The sequence below is a fragment of the Ranitomeya imitator genome, chromosome 5 (genome assembly GCF_032444005.1).
Source record: "Ranitomeya imitator isolate aRanImi1 chromosome 5, aRanImi1.pri, whole genome shotgun sequence".
In the NCBI taxonomy this organism is placed as follows: Eukaryota; Metazoa; Chordata; class Amphibia; order Anura; family Dendrobatidae; genus Ranitomeya; species Ranitomeya imitator.
This window is the reverse complement of record NC_091286.1, coordinates 367,657,676-367,680,192: the sequence shown is the minus strand read 5'-3', so window position 1 is coordinate 367,680,192 and position 22,517 is coordinate 367,657,676. Positions and strand designations below refer to the sequence as shown.

Below are 22,517 nucleotides of genomic sequence, written 5' to 3'. Positions count from 1 at the left end.
CCATGCTTCCACGGAATAAAAGAAAAACAACTCATGAAATAGGCCTGGACAGAAATTATAGTATCCCTGAAAATAATGTGACAAAGGGAACATGTTAAATCAAGGTGTGTCCACTAACTAACATTACAGGTGTCTACAATCTTGGAATCATTTGACTTTCATTTGTTCATTTTCATAGATCTTTTATTTATTATTAATTTTGTCAGATTCAAGTTATTTCTGTGACCATTGTGGGTTTTTCTGTCATTAAACGAGGGATACCAACAATTTTGACCATATGTGTCTACTGTACTTGTCTCCTAAGAATCTATTATTATCTGACAGGATAGATTTTGATATATTTCTCCTAACTATACTTTTCAGACACCGCCAATAATGATGTGAATACAGTCTTATTAATTAGTAAGCATCCATATGTCACGTCTTGCATTATATCATATTTGTTTAACAAGGGATCTATTTTGAATAAATATAACCAATACACTGGTTTCAAATATTCAGAAAACATCTAGAAATACCATTTCAAGATTTGACCTTCAAAGCGACTTCCCTCACACAATTACATGCAGAAATTAGCAGACAAGATCAGAAAACCTTAATTTAGCAAATTTCAAATACTCACACATAGACATGGCCCTTTTAATGCTAAAATCAATATCTATTTCTTACTTCCAATCTGATCCTGCACTAGCAGCTTAGATCAGATTCTCTGTCTGTTTACTTTACGGTTCAAAAAATGCAGTTTTCTGATTTTTTTCCAGTGGCATATATAGAAAAGTAAAAAAGGCAATTTAAAGGCAATTTAATAAAAAAAAACATTTTAAAGGTGGTATTGCAGATGTTATGTGTAGTAAAAGTTCTATAAAAGCTAAAAGCATTTAATAACTCCTCCTAAGACTGACTCAAACTATATCTTAGAGTAGGTGCACATGACATCTTTTTCAAGTGGGTTCCACTGCGAAACTGAAATACCTGTCAAAAAGTTCAAAACAATTAACACATGAATTTCTATGAAAAAAACAACTTGCTGTTTATATGTTCAGGCCTTTCAGGTTTCTAAAAACACCAAGAGGTTTAAAGACGTGACATTTCTATTCTTCCTGCATTTTCCGCTAAGAAGACATACTGTACCTTACTATGCCATTCAATGGGAAAGCTCAAAAGACTCATGACAGATGAACAAACGTTTTTTGGAATGTTTTGAAAACGGGAAAAATGCTTCAAAATTCTGATGGTTAAAACAGTCATAAAAACAATTAGGAAACTATAGAAAGAACGACCTAAAGGATGCCTTAGGAAAGAAAACTTCTTGAAAAACTTGTCGGGTTTGCCTGATTTTAAAAGATATTGTGCTCTCATAGTATGGTAAGGCCACATGTTAATGATGACTTTTTGGACAATATTTTACATCAGTATTTGTAAGTTAAAACCAGGAGTGGGTGATTAATGCAGAAGTGGTGAATATGTTTCTATTATACTTTTCCTCTGACTGTTCCGCTCCTGGTTTTGGCTTACAAATACTGTGGTAAAATCTCACCAATTACTTAATGCGTGCATATGGCCTTATGATTTACAATGTGGTTGATTTGTGTTACGTATCATCATTACAACAAATGAAACAAACTATTCTGTAATTAGTCAGTGTTTGCATACATATAGAGTATGCTAATAATGATAACTAAAGGTTTTTATTGCTCCAATACATTCATTTTAAGAAACACCGCCGTCAAAGTTTTTATCCTCTTAATATATTGCAATATTATATAGTACTGTGTACTTATAATTGCTCATGTTCCCTTCTACCCTGCTAATTCTTCTCTTTTCCATTAGGTCTATGACATCATAATTAAAAACTAACTAGCTGACTCCTTCTACACTCTATGTAGAAACAGGAGGTCTATTTTCCCTCGATAAGTCACTGCAGAAGTCCCTGACAGGGAGCAGCTGTGTCAGAAGTTTAAGAGGAGAATGATACATTGACAAGAGACTTCCTGTTTCTACACAGAGCAGAGAAAAGAGAATAATTAGCCGAATAGAAAGGCAAAATGAGCAGTTGTAAGTACACTGTTATACAATATGACGATTGCCATATATTAGGAGGATGAAAACATTGATGGGAGCACTACTTTAACCATAATATATTTGAGAATGTTGTTAGTATAGGAGCATTTATTGATTATATTTTAGTGTTATTTACTTCACTATACTTAATGGAGTTCTTCAAAGACTAAATGCAAAGCATTGTGTGACATCCATTTTCTATTATTTCCACCCTAAGCTTTCCTGTATTTGCTAAATAAAGTAACATTTCCATGATAAAAAAATCAATTTTAGATAAATTTTATTTTGTTTGTTGAACAAGATTTCTATCAGTTTTTGCAACTTGAAGACTTTGATAAATAGTCCCTATAATCACCCTTACAGGGTACACAGTGTGTGCTTTTTCATAGCTTGATGAGGAAAGAGAACTGATGATCTAAAACTCATGTGCGGCTATGCAATGCAATTCAACAACTAAAATTCCATATATCATTTCTAGGGAAGAAACGGAAATGATGGATTACCAGGTTCACCGGTGAGTCATGTTTAATTTCACTGCTTGTAATAACTTCAGTGAACAAACAATAACATTTTTGTGGCAATTTTCATTTTTTTTCTCCAAAATCTTTTAAATAAATGTCTCTTTCTATTTTTCAGGGGGTCCCAGGACGACCAGGAGACAGAGGTCCAAAAGGAGAACGTGTAAGTTTTTAAAAACATTTTCTTGATTAACATTTGTATCAATAGCTAAACTAACAGAGATCAGTTTAACGTGTCAACACCTTTGACATATTAGAATTTGCGATCATTACATATTACTTATTGTTTAAATGGGGAAAATATTACTCTAGAAAATGTACACACTGTTTCTAAAACACTATTAATATATGCCAAGAAAGGCAATACGTTCATGAGTTGTTTCCATGCTACAGTGCTCCAAATCAGCAACTTCCATCTACATAGATATAGGGGTAAACTTACATCAAGCATAATTCATCCATTTAATGCACGTGCTGATGAAAGTCATAATGTATTTGCAGAATAATTGGAGCTGCATTTTTGTGATAATGTAAATATATTGCTTTTCTTGCTATGAGGTTAGATGATACAATTCTGGCTTCATGCAATCAACATTAGACGGAGCTTTATAATTGTGTATTTATACAGAAAAATATTTCTCAACTATGGTCTGAAGGTTATGTGTCCCACCAAACATTGGAAGAGGTGTCCCGATTCCCCATTCCTCTTTCCTGCAGTTGAAATTGAATGAAACAGAAACATCCACTGCTGCTTGTTTTTGTAAAACACCCATGACATCCTCAAAGCATTCAAGCAAAATCTGAACTCCAATATGGCATTTCTTCCCTTTTGAGCTTTTGCACTGTGCCTCAAAAGTAGTTTTTGTACTATTGTATTGATGTACTCAGGAAAAATTGCACAACACATTTTGGACTCCATTTTCCCATGTTGAAAATAAAAAAAAAATTGGGGCTAAAAGAACATTTTTGTGGGAAAAAAATGTTTTTTTCTTATTTTCATGGCTCAACGTTATTAATTTCTGTGAAGCATCTGGGGGGTTCAAGGTGCGCACCACACATCTTTATAAAATATTAAATTATTTCAGGGGTCTAAATTACAAAATGCGGTCACTTGTGGGGGGTTTCCATGGTACATCAGGGGCTCTCCAAATGCGACCTGACCCCTGCAAAATTTTCCATCTAAATCTGCAGTCCAAAATGTCACTCCACCTTTGAGCCCTGCTGTGCACCCAAACAGTAGTTCCTCCCCACATATAGGGTATCTGCTGTCATGATCCCAATGGCAGGGGATCACAAAAGGACAAGCACAAAAACAAAACAAGCTCTAGGGTGATGGAACCTGAGCTGACCGCGATCCTGAACCTAAACACACAACTAGCAGTAGCCGGGGAACGTGCCTACGATGATTCCTAGACGTCTCGCGCCAGCCGAAGGATTAACTTCCCCTATAAGAAGAAACACAGACCTCACTTGCCTCCAGAGAAACACCCCACAGAAATAGCAGCCCCCCACATGTAATAACGGTGAAATGAGAGGAAAGCACATACGTAGTTATGAAAATAGAATCAGCAAAAATGAGGCCCGCTAAAGCTAGATAGCAGAGGATACAAAAGTGAACTGCGCGGTCAGCGAAAAACCCTTCAAAAAACCATCCTGAAATTACTTGAACTCATGTGCCAACTCATGGAACATGAGGAGTAATTTCAGCCCACTAGAGCAACCAGCAGCAAGGAATCACATCTCTGCAAGCTGGACTAAGACAAAAATTAAGCAAAACGTGGAACAGGAAAATCAAAACTTAGCTTGTCCTGAAGATAACAGACGCAAGGAGCAGAGGTAAAAAGACACGCTGATTACATTGCTAGCCGGCGAGGAAACGACAAAAAAGCCAGGTCAAATAGGAAACTCCCATAACCCGATGGAACAGGTGGACACCAGAGACCGCAGAGAACACAAGTCACCCAGTACCATCAGTAACCACCAGAGGGAGCCCAAAAACAACTCACAACAATCTGCATACTCAGTAGAGATTGCACAACATATTTTGGGGTCCATATTTCCTGTTCACCTTGTGAAAATAAAAGAAATGGGGGTTAAAAGACATTTTTGGAAGGAAAATGTGTTTTTTTTTCCCCGATCAACGTTATAAATTTTTATAAAGCATCTGGGGGTTCACGGTGCTCATTACACATCTAGATAAGTTCCCTGAGGGGTCAACTTTCCAAAATAGGGTCAGTCATGGGGGAGTCCACTGTCTATGTATATCAGGGGCTCTCCAAACGTGGCATGGCGTCTGCTAATAATTCCAGCAAATCTTGCATGCAAACAGTCAAAAGGCACTTCTTCCCTTCAGAGGCCTGCCATGCAGCAAAACAGTTGTTTTTTCCCACATAAGGAATATCGGTGTACTCAGGAGAAATTGAACAACAAATTGTATGATGCAGTTTCTCCAGTTACCCTTTCGAAAATGCAAAATTTGGGGCTAAGAAACATTTTTTGTGTGAAAATTTTTATTTTTTATTGTCACGGCTCAATGTTATAAACTTCTGTGAAGTACTAGGAGGCTCATGATGCTCACCACACATATAGATAAGTTCCCTATGGGGTCTAGATTCCAATATGGTGACATTTGTGGGCGGTTTCCATTGTTTAGATACATCAGGGGTTCTCCTAATGTGACATAGCTTCCGCTTATTTTTCCCAGCAAATTTTACATTCAAAAAGTCAAATGGCACTCCATTTTAATATGTATACTGGTAAGAACAGAGGGATGGAATTAGAAGCCCTAAAACAAATTTAACCCCTTAATGACCGCCAATACGTCTTTTAACTGACCTGAGATATAAGAGAATAGCCTCCCCATACAGGTGACAATCCAGCATCTGTCGGCTGTACACTATAGCTGACAACTTGCTGTACCAGCCACGATCAGTATTTGCACCATCTAAATCTGTTTAACCCCTTAGATGCTGCTGTCAATAGTGACTACATCATTATAAATGGTTAACAGAGTGTGGGGGCTTCTTCTTTGTCACAATTGGTGCCCTCAGATCATGATTTTGTTGTCCTGTTGTTTGCCATGGAAATTCATGATCAAATAGCGGCCTTAGAGTCTGACGGCTGTAGTAATCTGTTTAGAAGTTAGCAACATTTAGGTGGTAAAAATGCACATTTTCATTTCTGTCATACCACTTTGCATTAATTCCTGTAAAGCACCTGAAGGGTTAATAAACTACCTGACAGCAGTTTTCAATATGTCAGGGGGTGCTGTTTTTAAAATGGTATCACGTTTGTGGGTTTCCCAATATATGGGACCCCTAAAGTCACTTCAAACATGGATAAGTCCCTAAAAAAATAAATTTTGTAAATTTCTTTGAAAAAATGAAAAATTGTTGCTACATTTTTAAACCTCCTAAAATGCTAACAAAATAAAATAACATTTTACAAATGGTGCTGATGCAAAGCAGACATGTGGGAAATGTTATTTATTAATGGTTTGCTGTTGCATGACTATCTGGAATAAAGGGATAATCATTCAAATTTAGAAAATTGCTAATTTTTTAACATTTTTCTAAAATTTTTGATATTTTTTATAAATAAACACAAAAAATGTTGAACAAAATTTACCATTATCATAAAGTATAATGTGTCACGAAAAAACAATCTCAAAATCACTGGGATTTGTTGAAGCGTTGCAGAGTTATTACCACATAAAGTGACACTGGTCAGATTTCAAAAATTTGGCTCGGTCACTAAGGGGTTAAACAAATGTGTATATATGATCCCTATCCTGGTAAATATGGCTACCCATACTGGTATACACCACCCATCTTGGTATATATGGCCCTATCCTGGCAGACATAGCCCCCTTTCCATCATGTTATGCATGGTCCCTCATCCTGGTATACATGTCCCCCATCCCCATTCTGGTATACATGGTCCCCCATCTGGATATACATGGCCCCCTTTCCCCCATCCTGGTATACATGGTCCACCATCCTGCATTACATGGCACCCATCCCCATCCTGGTATACATTACCCCGCATACCTACTGCAATTTTTCCATACTCCACATCCTATGTTTTCATGCACTCTATAACTGAGCCTCTTGGCTTTGTTTCCAAATGATGACGGTGTGTTTTCTTTGGTCGCAATTCCTTCATAAAGACCACTTTTTACCAGACTTCTCCAAACTGTAACTGATAAATACAGCTGGGTCCCACTTGTTTCTGCCAGTTCTGAGCTAATGATGCTTCTAAACATCCAATTTTGAAGTGAAGTTAGCATGTTGTGTCTTTCATCTGATTTACAAAGTTTCCTTGGCTGAATACTGCGTTTACGGTCTTCAGCTTTGCCTATTTGTTTGGTTCTTCTTCAAAAGAGCGTGTCAGCACATCTTGAAACCCCAGTTTGCTTTAAAATCTTTTCCTGGTAGAGGTCTTGCTGATGCAGTATAAATACCATGTCTTGCTGCTTTGCTCAGTCTTGCCATGATGTATGACCTGTAACTTCCCCCCACAACTTCACCTTTGTAGTAGAATTTAGCTGTTCCTCATCCTGCTTTAATCCTCGTGTTTCAAACTACATGTGAAAATGATTGTCATTATCACCTGTTTGGCATAATTGGTTAATTATACACTTGACTATAATTCTACAAAATCCCTGACTTTGTGCAAGTGTACCTTGAAGAATTGATTCTGTCTTAAAGGCAGCCCACCAAATATTGATTTGATTTAGATATCTCTTTTGCTGATTTACTTTGCGTTTTGTTACTCAATAAAGATAAATTATTAACACTTCTATTGTCTAAAGGCCCCGTCACACATAGCGAGATCGCTTGCGAGATTGCTGCTGAGTCACAAGTTTTGTGACGCAACAGCGATCTCAGTAGCGATCTCGCTATGTGTGACACGTACCAGCGATCAGGCCCCTGCTGTGAGATCGCTGGTCGTGTCGGAATGGCCTGGGCCATTTTTTGATCATTGAGGTCCCGCTGACATCGCTGAATCGGCGTGTGTGACGCCGATTCAGCGATGTCTTCACTGGTAACCAGGGTAAACATCGGGTTACTAAGCGCAGGGCCGCGCTTAGTAACCCGATGTTTACCCTGGTTACCATCCTAAAAGTAAAAAAACAAACAGTATATACTTACCTACCGCTGTCTGTCCCCGGCGCTGTGCTCTGCTCTCCTCCTGCACTGGCTGTGAGCGTCGGTCAGCCGGAAAGCAGAGCGGTGACGTCACCGCTCTGCTTTCCGGCCGCTGTGCTCACACAGACAGTACAGGAGGAGTGCAGAGCAGAGCGCCGGGGACAGACAGCGGTAGGTAAGTATGTACTGTTTGTTTTTTTTACTTTTAGGATGGTAACCAGGGTAAACATCGGGTTACTAAGCGCGGCCCTGCGCTTAGTTACCCGATGTTTACCCTGGTTACCGGCATCGTTGGTCGCTGGAGAGCGGTCTGTGTGACAGCTCTCCAGCGACCAAACAGCGACGCTGCAGCGATCCGGATCGTTGTCGGTATCGCTGCAGCGTCGCTATGTGTGACGGGGCCTTAAGGCATTCCTACCTTGCAGGATTTCTTCCACGGCTGCTCAAAACCTTTTATACAGTTAGGGCCAGAAATATTTGGACAGTGACACAATTTTCGCGAGTTGGGCTCTGCATGCCACCATATTGGATTTGAAATGAAACCTCTACAACAGAATTCAAGTGCAGATTGTAACATTTAATTTGAAGGGTTGAGCAAAAATATCTGATAGAAAATGTAGGAATTGTACACATTTCTTTACAAACACTCCACATTTTAGGAGGTCAAAAGTAATTGGACAAATAAACATAACCCAAACAAAATATTTTTATTTTCAATATTTTGTTGCAAATCCTTTGGAGGCAATCACTGCCTTAAGTCTGGAACCCATGGACATCACCAAACGCTGGGTTTCCTCCTTCTTAATGCTTTGCCAGGCCTTTACAGCCGCAGCCTTCAGGTCTTGCTTGTTTGTGGGTCTTTCCGTCTTAAGTCTGGATTTGAGCAAGTGAAATGCATGCTCAATTGGGTTTAGATCTAGAGATTGACTTGGCCATTGCAGAATGTTCCACTTTTTGGCACTCATGAACTCCTGAGTAGCTTTGGCTGTATGCTTGGGGTCATTGTCCATCTGTACTATGAAGCGCCGTCCAATCAACTTTGCAGCATTTGGCTGAATCTGGGCTGAAAGTATATCCCGGTACACTTCAGAATTCATCCGGCTACTCTTGTCTGCTCTTATGTCATCAATAAACACAAGTGACCCAGTGCCATTGAAAGCCATGCATGCCCATGCCATCACGTTGCCTCCACCATGTTTTACAGAGGATGTGGTGTGCCTTGGATCATGTGCCGTTCCCTTTCTTCTCCAAACTTTTTTCTTCCCATCATTCTGGTACAGGTTGATCTTTGTCTCATCTGTCCATAGAATACTTTTCCAGAACTGAGCTGGCTTCTTGAGGTGTTTTTCTGCAAATTTAACTCTGGCCTGTCTATTTTTGGTATTGATGAATGGTTTGCATCTAGATGTGAACCCTTTGTATTTACTGTCATGGAGTCTTCTCTTTACTGTTGACTTAGAGACAGATACACCTACTTCACTGAGAGTGTTCTGGACTTCAGTTGATGTTGTGAACGGGTTCTTCTTCACCAAATTAAGTATGCGGCGATCATCCACCACTGTTGTCATCCGTGGACGCCCAGGCCTTTTTGAGTTCCCAAGCTCACCAGTCAATTCCTTTTTTCTCAGAATGTACCCAACTGTTGATTTTGCTACTCCAAGCATGTCTGCTATCTCTTTGATGGATTTTTTCTTTTTTTTCAGCCTCAGGATGTTCTGCTTCACCTCAATTGAGAGTTCCTTTGACCGCATGTTGTCTGCTCACAGCAACAGCTTCCAAATGCAAAACCACACACCTGGAATCCACCCCTGACCTTTTAACTACTTCATTGATTACAGGTTAACGAGGGAGACGCCTTCAGAGTTAATTGCAGCCCTTAGAGTCCATTGTCCAATTACTTTTGGTCCCTTGAAAAAGAGGACACTATGCATTACAGAGCTATGATTCCTAAACCCTTTCTCCGATTTGGATGTGGAAACTATCATATTGCAGCTGGGAGTGTGCACTTTCAGCCCATATTATATATATAATTGTATTTCTGAACATGTTTTTGTAAACAGCTAAAATAACAAAACTTGTGTCACTGTCCAAATATTTCTGGCCCTAACTGTATATATATACAGTACAGACCAAAAGTTTGGACACACCTTCTCATTCAAAGATTTTTCTGTATTTTCATGACCATGAAAATTGTACATTCACACTGAAGGCATCAGAACTATAAATTAACAAATGTGAAATTATATACTTAACAAAAAAAGTGTGAAACAACTGAAAATATGTCTTATATTCTAGGTTCTTCAAAGTTGCCACCTTCTGCATTGATGACTGATTTGCACACTCTTGGCATTCTCTTAACCCCTTCGTGCCATGTGGGCCCTGCATTTGTGTCAGCCACAGTACTAGTACGGCGTCGCCATTTTCCGGTCACCGTGTGGCATCGCGCGGTGATCGGGTTCCGATGGCTGCTGTCACTGACAGCAGACCATCTCTGCACATAGCCCCGGGGGGCTGCACCTCCCCGCCGCATCAGCGATCGCTGTGATTGGCTGGTCAGGATCAGCGACATGACAATAAAATAAAAAATAAAAAAAGCATGTGACAGGCTGTGATTGGTGCTGTATGTGTGAAGTCGCACCAATCACAGCTGTCACAGTAGGTGGGGTGATCACCACATCACCTCACCTGATTAACCCCTATGGCGCTGATTGGCTGAACAATAGCTTCTAGCCAATCAGCACCAAAGGGGTTAATTTAAAATACCAATCACCGCCCTGCACGCCATCTTTTACTCAGATTTGTCGTGCAGAGCGGTTGTCCAAGCCCCGCTGTCTGACCTGAGTGAAGGAATCCATTGGTGGCCAGTGTGATCAACCCGGCGATCTCCCGCCCTCCTGTTCTGTGCTGATCTCCAGCTCTGTGCTCAGTGCTTGTGCTCTCTGCTGCCATATGCCTGCTGTGTGAGGCCTGTGATCACAGAGCGCAGCAGCAGCACCTCCCCCACCCCTTACCCATCCCCCATCCCTGTATCAGTACCCCCACCCTCCAATTGAATTTTTTGCGCACTTTTTTGCACTTTTTTTCCTGTGCGCGGCATCCCGCGCAGAGCATTCGTGCTCTTCCTGTGTCCGCAGCGCTCTGATCTGTATGGCTGCTGATCAGAAACTGTGCCACAGGACTTTTTTTTTTTTAGCCAGTTAGCGTAGCGGACATTGCAGCCTAAGCGACGTCTGTTTTTTTTTTGTTTTTTTTAAAATAGTAGTTAGTACAGTGTAGTTTGAGGCTGCCGTCACACTCGCAGTATTTGGTCAGTATTTTATATCAGTATTTGGAAGCCAAAACCAGGAGTGGAACAATTAGAGGAAAAGTATAATAGAAACATATGCACCACTTCTGCATTTATCACCCACTTCTGGTTTTGGCTGAGAAATACTGATGTAAAATACTGACCAAACACTGCTAGTGTGACGGCAGCCTTAGATGTAACAAGGTAGCGTAGCTGGCGTCAGTGTTTGGTGACGTCCCTCCATCCCTGTTCCAGTACCCCCTCCCCCCAATTCAATTTTTAGCGCACTTTTTTCCTGTGTGCGGCGTCCCATGCAGAGCATTCATGCTCTTCCTGTGTCCGCAGCTCTTTGATCAGTATCGCTGCTGATCAGAGACTGCGCCACAGGACTTTTTCCTTTTTAGCTAGTTAGTGTAGCGGACTTCGCAGTCTAAGCGACGTCCGATTTTTTTTTTTTTTTTTTTTACCAAAAAATAATAACAGTAGTTAGTACAGTGTAGTTTTAGACGTAGATTAGCTGGTGTCACAGCGTTAGTGACAACCGGACTTTTTTATTAGAGAAAAAAAAATTGTACAAAGTAGTTTAGTGGTAGCGTGTTAGTGTAGTCGGCGTCACAGCGTTAGTGACGACCGATCATCTTTTAGAAAAAAAAATCGTACAGAGTAGTTTTATAGGTACTGAGGTAGCGTCTTTTTTGCACAAAAAAATCTGCTATCGCTGGATAATCTCTAGTGCATTAGGGGAGCGTACGTCACACTGTTTTTGGCGTTCGCTTTTCTTTTGTAAAAAGAATAGTTGCATCATCTAATTTTTAGCGCGTTCATTAGGGGACCGTGCGTCACCCTGTTAGTGGCGTTAGTTTTTACTTTTGTAAAAAGAATAATTAGTTGCGCTATCTAATTTTTAGCAAGTGCATTAGGGGAGCATACGTCACACTGTTAGTGGCGTTTGCTTTTCTTTTGTAAAAAGAATAATTAGTTGCGTCGTCTAATTTTTAGCAAGTGCACTTGCGGAGCGTACGTCACACTGTTAGTGGTGTTCACTTCTCTTTTGTAAAAAGAATAATTAGTTGCGTCGCCTAATTTTTAGCACGTTCATTAGGGGAGCGTATGTCACACTGTTAGTGGCATTTGTTTTTTCTTTTGCAAAAAAAAGATTTAGTTGCGTAGGGTAAATTTATACCTTTTTATACAAACTTATTTTTTTACATCTGATTTTTCTTTTCATCTTTTTTCTTGTTTCTTCTACATTTTTTCTCACTACTTGTTTTTTCTCTCTGGGAAAAAAAATGGCCCATTCGTCAACAAGGCGCTATTCACCAGAGAAGGCTTATGCCATCCTTGCGTCCGACACGGATGCAGCCAGTGAGGAAGATCCCACATTCCTCTATTCCTCCTCCTCCTCCTCATCCTCCTCATCTGGTGAGGAAGGACCCCCAACAAGGCGCCCTAGGACCCAGGCAACTCCTGCAGCAATCGATCCTGTAAGGATTGCACCCCCTGAAAATTTTCAGCCTGTCATTCCGGATTTCAGCAACAGCTCAGGAATCCAGTTTGACACGACTGGCCTCACTGAAATTGACTTCTTCAAATTCTTTTTCAGTGATGAAATAATAAATCTTATGGTGGCCCAGACGAACCTGTATGCCCAACAATTTTTCACCCAAAATCCCACGTCGTCACACCCCAGATGGACCCCCGTAAATGCAGCAGAGATGATGACATTTTGGGAAATTGTGCTGCATATGGGCATAATCAAAACGCCAAAGCTTCGGCAATACTGGAGTACTGATATTCTCTACAGTACACCGGTATTTCCCATGGCCATGAAAAGGACACGATTTGAAGGGATCCAAAAATGTTTGCATTTTAGTGATAATGCACATTGTTCTCCTCGAGACGATCCAAACTTTGATCGTCTATATAAAATTCTGCCAGTGGTTGAATACTTCAGCAGAAAATTTGCTGAGGCGTACACACCCCAGAGGGACATCACTATTGATGAATCTCTCGTTCACTTCAAAGGGAGGCTAAAATTCCAACAATACCTGCCCAGTAAGAGGTCCAGGTACGGAATAAAGCTGTACAAACTGTGCGAGAGTACTTCAGGGTACACCCACAGATTTAGGGTCTACGAGGGGAAGGACTCCAAGATTAACCCACCTGAATGCCCCCCCCCATCCTGGGGGTGAGTGGAAAAATTATGTGGGAATTGCACCCACTGCTGGATAGGGGTTATCACCTCTACATTGACAACTTTTACACCAGCATCCCACTCTTCAAGGCCCTCTCTGCCAGAAGTACAGCTGCATGTGGCACCGTGCGAAAAAAATCAGCAAGGCCTCCCTAAGCCGCTAATTGGGAAAATGCTGAGAAAAGGGGAAAGCAGAGCCCAATGCCGGGACAACATGCTGGTGGTCAAGTATAAGGACAAAAGGAATGTCTTTATCCTGACCACCATACACCGTGACAATAACATCCTTGTCACTGTTCGTGGGACCACAACACAAGTCCCAAAGCCAGATTGTATCCTGGATTACAATCGGTACATGGGGGGTGTGGATCTCTCAGATCAGGTCCTCCAACCATACAGTGCCATGCGAAAAGCTTACGTATGGTACAAAAAATTGTCCATGCACATTGTACAGATGACACTGTACAATGCTTTTGTGCTGTTCCGATCTACAGGCAATACGGGGGGGTCCTTCCTTCAGTTTCAGGAGGTAGTCATCAAGGCCCTAATGTTTGGCACTCAGGGAGGTGAGGGCCCCAGTACTTCTGAATCTGATAGTGCCCGTATTGTCCCAGGTCAACATTTCCCAGGACAGGTTCCCCAAACAGCGAGGACAGGACGATCACAAAAACAGTGCAGAGTATGTTCCAAGAGGGGAATCCGAAAGGACACAATTTACCATTGTGAAACCTGCCCTGAGAAACCTGGCCTTTGCATTAAAGATTGTTTCAAAGCATACCACACATCCACAAATTAATAAAATTAGTTTATACCCTGTTGACACAACACACTTTTATTATCTGATGTACCCCTCACATCTTACACATACCGCCACATTTTAAATTCATTCACCAGTAAAACCAAAAGAATTATAATCAATACTATAAAACTATGCCTCTAGATAAATTGCTTCAGGGGTGTATTTCCCAAAATGGGGTCACTTGTGGAGGATTTCCACTGTTTAGGTACATCAGGGGCTCTGCAAATGCAGCATGACACCCGCAGACCATTCCATCAAAATCTGCAATCCAAAATGTCACTTATTCCATTCCGAGCCCCGACGTGTGCCCAAACAGTGTTTTTTCCCCACATGTGGGGTATCGGCGTACTTGTGAAAAATTGCACAACATCGTTTTCTGTCTATAACCCTTGGGAAAATAAAATAATCGTAGCTGAAAGATCATTTTTGTGGAGAAAATATGTTTTATTTTTTTTCACGACTCAACGTTATAATTTTTGGTGAGGCACTTGGAGGTTCAAAGTGCTCAAAACATAGCTAGATAAGTTCATTGAAGGGTCTAGTTTCCAAAATAGGGTTACTTGTGGTGGTTTTCTATTGTTTAGGTACATCAGGGGCTCTCCAAACACGACATGGTGTCCGATCTCAATTCCAGCCAATTTTGGCTTGAAAAAGTCAAATGGCGCTCCTTCCCTTCCGAGCCCTGCCGTGCGCCCAAACAGTGGTTTTTCCCCCACATATGGGGTATCAGTTTATTTAGCAGAAATTGCACAACAACATTAATAGTCCATTTTCTCCTTTTACACTTGTGAAGATAAAAAAATTGTTGCTAAAAATCAATTTTGGGGAAAAAATTAGATTTTTATTTCCGTTTCCGTTTCCGTTTTTTTTCACAAATAAACGCAAGTAATATCAAAGAAATTTTGCCATTATCATAAAATACAATACGAGAAAACAATGTCAGAATCACCAGGATCCGTTGAAGTGTTTCAGAGTTATTACCTCATAAAGTGACAATGGTCAGAATTTTAAAAATTGGCCCTGTCACTTAGATGAAAACAGGCTTCGGGGTGAAGGGTTTAATGAGCTTCAAGAGGTAGTCACCAGGAATGATCTTACAATCTTGAAGGAGTTCCCAGAGATGCTTAGCACTTGTTGGCCCTTTTGCCTTCACTCTGCGGTCCAGCTCACCCCAAACCATCTCGATTGGGTTCAGGTCTGGTTACTGTGGAGGCCAGGTCATCTGGCAAAGCATGCCATCACTCTCCATCTTGGCCAAATAGCCCTTACACAGCCTGGAGGTATGTTTGGGGTCATTGTCCTGTTGAAAAATACATGATGGTTCAACTAAACGCAAACCGGATGGAATAGCATGCCGCTGCAAGATACTGTGGTAGCCATGCTGGTTCGGTATGCCTTCAATTTTGAATAAATCCCCAACAGTGTAACCAGCAAAGTACCCTCACACCATCACACCTCCTCCATGCTTCACGATGGGAACCAGGCATGTACAGTCCATCCGTTCACCTATTCTGCATTGCACAAAGACACGTTGGTTGGAACCAAAGATCTCAAATTTGGACTCATCAGACCAAAGCACAGATTGCCACTGGTCTAATGTCCATTCCTTGTGTTCTTTAGCCCAAACAAGTCTCTTCTGCTTGTTGCCTGTCCTTAGCAGTGGTTTCCTAGCAGCTATTTTACCATCAAGGCCTGCTGCACAAAGTCTCCTCTTAACAGTTGTTGTAGAGATTTGTCTGCTGCTAGAACTCTGTGCGGCATTGACCTGGTCTCTAATCTGAGCTGCTGTTAATCTGCGATTTCTGAGGCTGGTGACTCGGATAAACTCATCCTCAGAAGCAGAGGTGACTCTTGGTCTTCCTTTCCTGGGGCTGTCCTCATGTGAGCCAGTTTCTTTGTAGCGCTTGATGGTTTTTTCCACTGCACTTGGGGACACTTTTAAAGTTTTCCCCATTTTTTCAGACAGACTGACCTTCATTTCTTAAAGTAATGATGGCCACTCGTTTTTCTTTACTTAGCTGCTTTTTTCTTGCCATAATATAAATTCTAACAGTCTATTCAATAGGACTATTAGCTGTGTATCCACCAGACTTCTACACAACACAATTGATGGTCCCAACCCCATTTATAAGGCAAGAAATCCCACTTATTAAACCTGACAGGGCACACTTGTGAAGTGAAAACCATTCCCGGAGACTACCTCTTGAAGCTCATCAAGAGAATGCAAAGAGTTTGCAAAGCAGTCATCAAATCAAAAGGTGGCTACTTTGAAGAACCTAGAATATAAGACATATTTTCAGTTGTTTCACACTTTTTTGTTAAGTATATAATTCCACATGTGTTAATTCATAGTTTTGATGCCTTCAGTGTGAATGTACAATTTTCGTAGTCATTTAAATGAGAAGGTGTGTCCAAACTTTTGGTCTGTACTATATATATACAGTATATATATATATATATATATTCATATATATATATATATATACATATACATATATATATTGGTATATATAAAAATAGAAAGTGAAAAAGCATCACAAAAAGCAATCATTGAGTGTAAAAGCCTTCCAGGTATGTACCAACCCTTAGTAGATATATCCCAAAAAAATGAAAGCAGCACAAATTTTGGGGACCGAAACATTGCAAGATGGGCAATTAAATTGCACATGAATTTACTCTACTATGGCGTACTGCTTTCATTTTTTTGGATTTATTGGTATATATAGATATAGGTAGAAATGTGAGTATAAATACAGTATATACAGTAGCGTAGCTACTGAGGGGGCAGAGGGGGCCATCACCCCGGGCCCTGTCACATGAAGGGGCCCACTGGGAGCCAGGGCAAGGCCACTTCTGTGACGAGGCAGAACACTGCATAGGAGCAGAGCAGTATAATGTCTCCTCCCGTCTGATGTTTGCAGGCTGCTAGCACAGTGGCCGGCTGCAGTCTCCCCCCTGCAGTGAATGGTTTCGCCTGTCTGACTCTGACCTGAACCTGAAGCTTTTCCTGGCTGCAGTTTTTCTTCGAACTGTGCACGCTGGGATTGACTCAGGCACGCTGGGTCCTAGTGGCCACACCTAGTGCATTTCACTTACTTCCTGGTTCTGCCTGCAGTGCAAACTTTATCAGTAAGTGGGGATGGAAGTTATTAGATTTATTAAATTCAGGTATGTCACTGTGAGACCATTGGGGTATTGTGGGGGCTGAAAGTGAGTGAAGTGGGACAGGGTACTGGGGGGTGAATGTGAGACCATGGGGGTATTGTGGGGGAGGAGAGACAGGGCACTGGGGGGTGAATGTGAGACCATTTGGGGGTTGTGAGGGCAGAAGGTGGGTGAGGTGGGGGATGGGGGATAGGTGACTGGGGGCTGAATATTATAATGTTTGCTATGATATTATATGTGCTCCATCATATGTAATATTTGCTATCTGGGGAGGCTGGAGATTGGGGATGGGGGGTTAGGGGGCGTTTGATGCGTACCACCTGGGTCTTTTATGAGTATTAGTATAAGGAGCCCGCATACAGTAACCAAGAGCTGCATCACATTTACAGCACCACTCCAGCATTATTTTTTATTTCATTGCTGGAGCGGTGCTGAAAATCCATGTCCACTGCCCTCTGTCTGATACTCACCTTCTGGCGTTTTCATCTGTTTTTGTCTCCGCTCGGCTCCATCTCCTGCAGTTTGTGACCTGTCCGTGCTTCATGGAGCAGCACAGAGGTCACTAATCAATGTGAGTTTGTGGGAGCCTCGTTCTGGCCTATTTCTCACTCTCAGGCTATGTGCACACATTGCGGATTAGCCGCTGCGGATTCGCAGCAGTTTTCCGTCTGGTTTACAGTGCCATGTAAACCTATGGAAAACCAAATCCGCAGTGCACATGGTGCGGAAAATACCGCGTGGAAACACTGCATTGTATTTTCCATAGCATGTCAATTATTTGTGTAGATTCCACAGCGTTTTACACCTGCTACTGTATAGGAATCTGCAGGTGGTAAAACGCAGGTGAAATCTGCACAAATAATACAGGAAATCCGCAGTAATTCCACACACGAATCCGCAACAAGTGCACATAGCCCCATAGTCTTACATTGAGCGCTTGTGACATAGCTTCTAACTTCTGGCAAGTCAGAAGTTGAGCTCACAAGTTTGAGCAGCGGCACTGCAGCAGTGCCTCAAAATAGTGAATACACCGGAGGATGATTAAATGACCGGGACATCCAAATCATGACAGGGAGCTGTGAGTCCATCACACTGTGTATAAGGGAGCTGCGGGCCCATCATACTGTGTATAAGAGAGCTGCAGGCCCATCACACTGTGTATATGGGAGCTGCGGGTCCATCACACTGTGTATACGGGAGCTGCAGGTCCATCATACTGTGTATACGGGAGCTGTGGGTCCATCATACTGTGTATACGGGAGCTGCGGGTCCATCATACTGTGTACATGGGAGCTGCGGGCCCATCACACTGTGTATTCATCATACTGTGTATACGGGAGCTGCGGGCCCATCATACTGTGTATAAGGGAGCTGCGGGCCCATCATACTGTGATAAGGGAGCTGTGGGCCCGTTATACTGTGTATAAAGGAGCTGCGGGCCCATCACACTGTGTATACGGGGAGCTGCGGGTCCATCATACTGTGTATACGGGAGCTGCGGGTCCATCATACTGTGTATACGGGAGCTGCGGGTCCATCATACTGTGCATACGGGAGCTGCGGTCCATCATACTGTGTATAAAGGAGCTGTGGGCTCAACATACTGTGTATACGGGAGCTGCGGGTCCATAAAACTGTGTGGATACGGGAGCTGTGGGTCCATAATACTGTGTGGATACGGGAGCTGTGGGCCCATAACACTGTGTATACGGGAGCTGCGGGTCCATCACACTGTGTATACGGGAGCTGCGGGTCCATCATACTGTGTATACGGGAGCTGTGGGTCCATCTTACTGTGTATACGGGAGCTGCGGGTCCATCACACTGTGTATACGGGAGCTGCAGGTCCATCATACTGTGTATATGGGAGCTGCGGGTCCATCGTACTGTGTATACGGGAGCTGCGGGTCCATCATACTGTGTATATGGGAGCTGCGGGTCCATCATATTGTGTATACGGGAGCTGCGGGTCCATCATACTGTGTATATGGGAGCTGCGGGCCCATCACACTGTGTATACATCATACTGTGTATACGGGAGCTGCGGGCCCATCATACTGTGTATAAGGGAGCTGCGGGCCCATCATACTGTGATAAGGGAACTGTGGGCCCATCATATTGTGTATAAAGGAGCTGCGGGCCCATCACACTGTGTATATGAGAGCTGCGGGTCCATCATACTGTGTATACGGGAGCTGCGGGTCCATCATACTGTGTATACGGGAGCTGCGGGTCCATCATATTGTGTATAAAGGAGCTGTGGGCTCATCATACTGTGTATACGGGAGCTGCGGGTCCATCATACTGTGTTTACGGGAGCTGTGGGTCCATCATACTGTGTATACGGGAGCTGCGGGCCCATAACACTGTGTATACGGGAGCTGCGGGTCCATCACACTGTGTATACGGGAGCTGTGGGTCCATCATACTGTGTATACGGGAGCTGTGGGTCCATCATACTGTGTATACGGGAGCTGCTGGTCCATCACACTGTGTATAAGGGAGCTGCAGGTCCAACATACTGTGTATATGGGAGCTGCGGGTCCATCATACTGTGTATACGAGAGCTGCGGGTCCATCATACTGTGTATATGGGAGCTGCGGGTCCATCATACTGTGTAAACAGGAGCTGCGGGTCCATCATACTGTGTATATGGGAGCTGCGGGCCCATCACACTGTGTATACATCATACTGTGTATACGGGAGCTGCGGGCCCATCATACTGTGTATAAAGGAGCTGCAGGCCCATCATACTGTGATAAGGGAGCTGTGGGCCCATCATACTGTGTATAAAGGAGCTGCGGGCCCATCACACTGTGTATACGGGAGCTGCAGATCCATCATACTGTGCATACGGGAGCTGTGGGTCCATCATACTGTGTATACGGGAGCTGCGGGTCCATCATACTGTGTATACGGGAGCTGTGGGTCCATCATACTGTGTATAAAGGAGCTGTGGGCTCATCATACTGTGTATACGGGAGCTGCGGGTCCATCATACTATGTATACGGGAGCTGTGGGTCCAACATACTGTGTATAATGGAGCTGCGGGCCCATAACACTGTGTATACGGGAGCTGCGGGTCCATCATACTGTGTATACGGGAGCTGCGGGTCCATCATACTGTGTATATGGGAGCTGCGGGTCCATCATACTGTGTGTAAGGGAGCTGCGGGCCCATCATACTGTGTATAAAGGAGCTGTGGGCTCATCATACTGTGTATAAGGGAGCTGCGGACCCATCATACTGTGTATAAAGGAGCTGTGGGCCCATCATACCATGTATAAGGAAGCTGTGGGCCCATTATGCTGTGTATAGGGAACTGTGGGGGACATCATACTGTTTGACAGGAGCTGCAGGCCCATCATACTGTGTATAGGGAACTGTGAAGGCATATTGTGCATATGCCCATTACACTGTATGTAGGGGAGCTCTGGGGGGCATTATATTTTCTATAGTGGAGTTCTGTCAGCATTATACTGTGTATAGGGGAGCATTGGGCTCATACTATCTATAGGGGAGCAGTGGGATCATACTGTGTAGAGGGGAGCAGTGGGAACATCATACGGTGTATAGGGGAGTTATAGAATCATCATACTGTGTATAGGGGAGCTGTGGGGGCCTTAGACTGTGTATAGGGAAGCTTTGAGCTCATCATACTGTGTATAATGGAGCAGTACATGGGGGAACTTAGGGGACATTATTACATGTTAAGTGGCCACTTAAGCATCATTGTTATAGGGGCACTCAGAGTATTGTGACCATCAAAGTTGCATATGGTCACAATATTGCGGTAATATCAATGTTTGTTTTTGTATATAGATTTATTTTCAATAACAGTGCGGTCATATTCTGAGGTTCCACTATATTCACAATTAGAGTGCGCAACCGTAACTGTAATCAGGGTTAGCTGGTTAGGGGCCCACTCAGAAGTTTTGCCCCCCCCCCCCCTCCAAGTTGAAACCCTAGCTACGCCTCTGAGTATATATATATATATATATATATATAACTGGTTAATATAGAGGTTTCAATTTTTTCCTGTCTAAGGTTTCATTAGGAAAATCTCATACACACATAGATTACAGTTTAAAATGAGCTTTGTAATGACAATAATCATGATCTTTCACCTTCCCCCTTGCCCAATGCTTGAATGAATCCATTGACACATCCAATATAATCAAATTTTGTTTTGTGTTCTGGTCTACATTGCATACAGCTTTAAAAATCCATTAGATACTGACATACAGATGGGATATTTAACAAAAAAACCTTAGACGCAAATGTCTGAAATTGAGCATACCATGCATAAAATGGTTTCTGTACCATATAAATAACAGCAATATGTAATGGAATATATTAGAACAGATTCCTAATGGCCTTCAACCTCCTTGTAATGTGTTGTGCTCAATTTATATCATGCTCTATTCTCATACAACTTCCAGTAAAATGTTTATTTGACTGTTGATTTTAGATAAATTCGTGCAAAATTCATAGCATGGTAAATTTCGGCAAATAGAAGAACATCATGCTGCCGCTGTGAAGGCCTGCTGTGAATAATTTCTATCTTCAATGCCAGGAGAAGTGGTCTCATTAGATGACCATTTGTCTGTTGCTACAAATTTAAACGAATATGAAAATGCTTTATTTAATTAGTGTAATTTTAACGGTGGCTTTTCAAGTTTTATTTCTGTTGTGCTCCATTTTTCTTTTGAAGTGTTGTTTGAGTTGTCTGATTTCTTTCATTATTGACAATGAAGCTGGTAGAGATGGATGCTCCAAATTAGAAAGCTTAGTGACTCCCTGGGCTCCAATTCATGACTCATTAATTCATGACATTGAGCACGCTGATGCATGTGTAATTAGCAGTGTTTGTGCATCCCTAGTGGCTGTGGTTCTGCTAGCCTTTGTACACAGTGCTCTCCTCAATAAATACTCCTCGCCTCATCATAGGAATCAGACCTGCCAGAAAATGAGACCACAGGTAATATTCAAGCAATGTGAAGCCTATTAAAATACTTAGGATAATGTTATGTAATTTACCTATTTACAATACAGCCTCCTCATTATCGATTTTCTTTTATTAACTTTAAATATTGTTTTACATTTCTGAGCAAAAATTCCTTCAGAATTTGTATGTCAGTTGTGCAGCATATTTATAGAAATGCACCGTTGGTGTAGATAGTGGCAGCATTCTTCGTGGTGAGTGGGACCCTGATGGGCAGATGGTGTTGTGATAGAGTAGGGCTATACTGTACTGTGTGACCTTGTTTGTTTGTCTTGTGTCAGTTTTTTTCCTATAATTCTCCATGTTGTGATGATGTGTAGACAATTGTTGCGGTAT

At 42.2% G+C, this 22,517-nt stretch overlaps 1 protein-coding gene across 1 annotated transcript in view; it reads left to right on the top strand.

The window, feature by feature from the left end:
* The window catches only part of COL19A1 (collagen type XIX alpha 1 chain), a 1,728,692-nt gene that overhangs the window by 1,600,932 nt on the left and 105,243 nt on the right, over positions 1 to 22,517 (top strand). The window contains exons 46-47 of the mRNA XM_069726653.1: positions 2,540 to 2,575; positions 2,698 to 2,742. Coding sequence (XP_069582754.1) covers positions 2,540 to 2,575; positions 2,698 to 2,742 — 81 coding nt within the window. The remainder of the gene's footprint in view (positions 1 to 2,539; positions 2,576 to 2,697; positions 2,743 to 22,517) is intronic.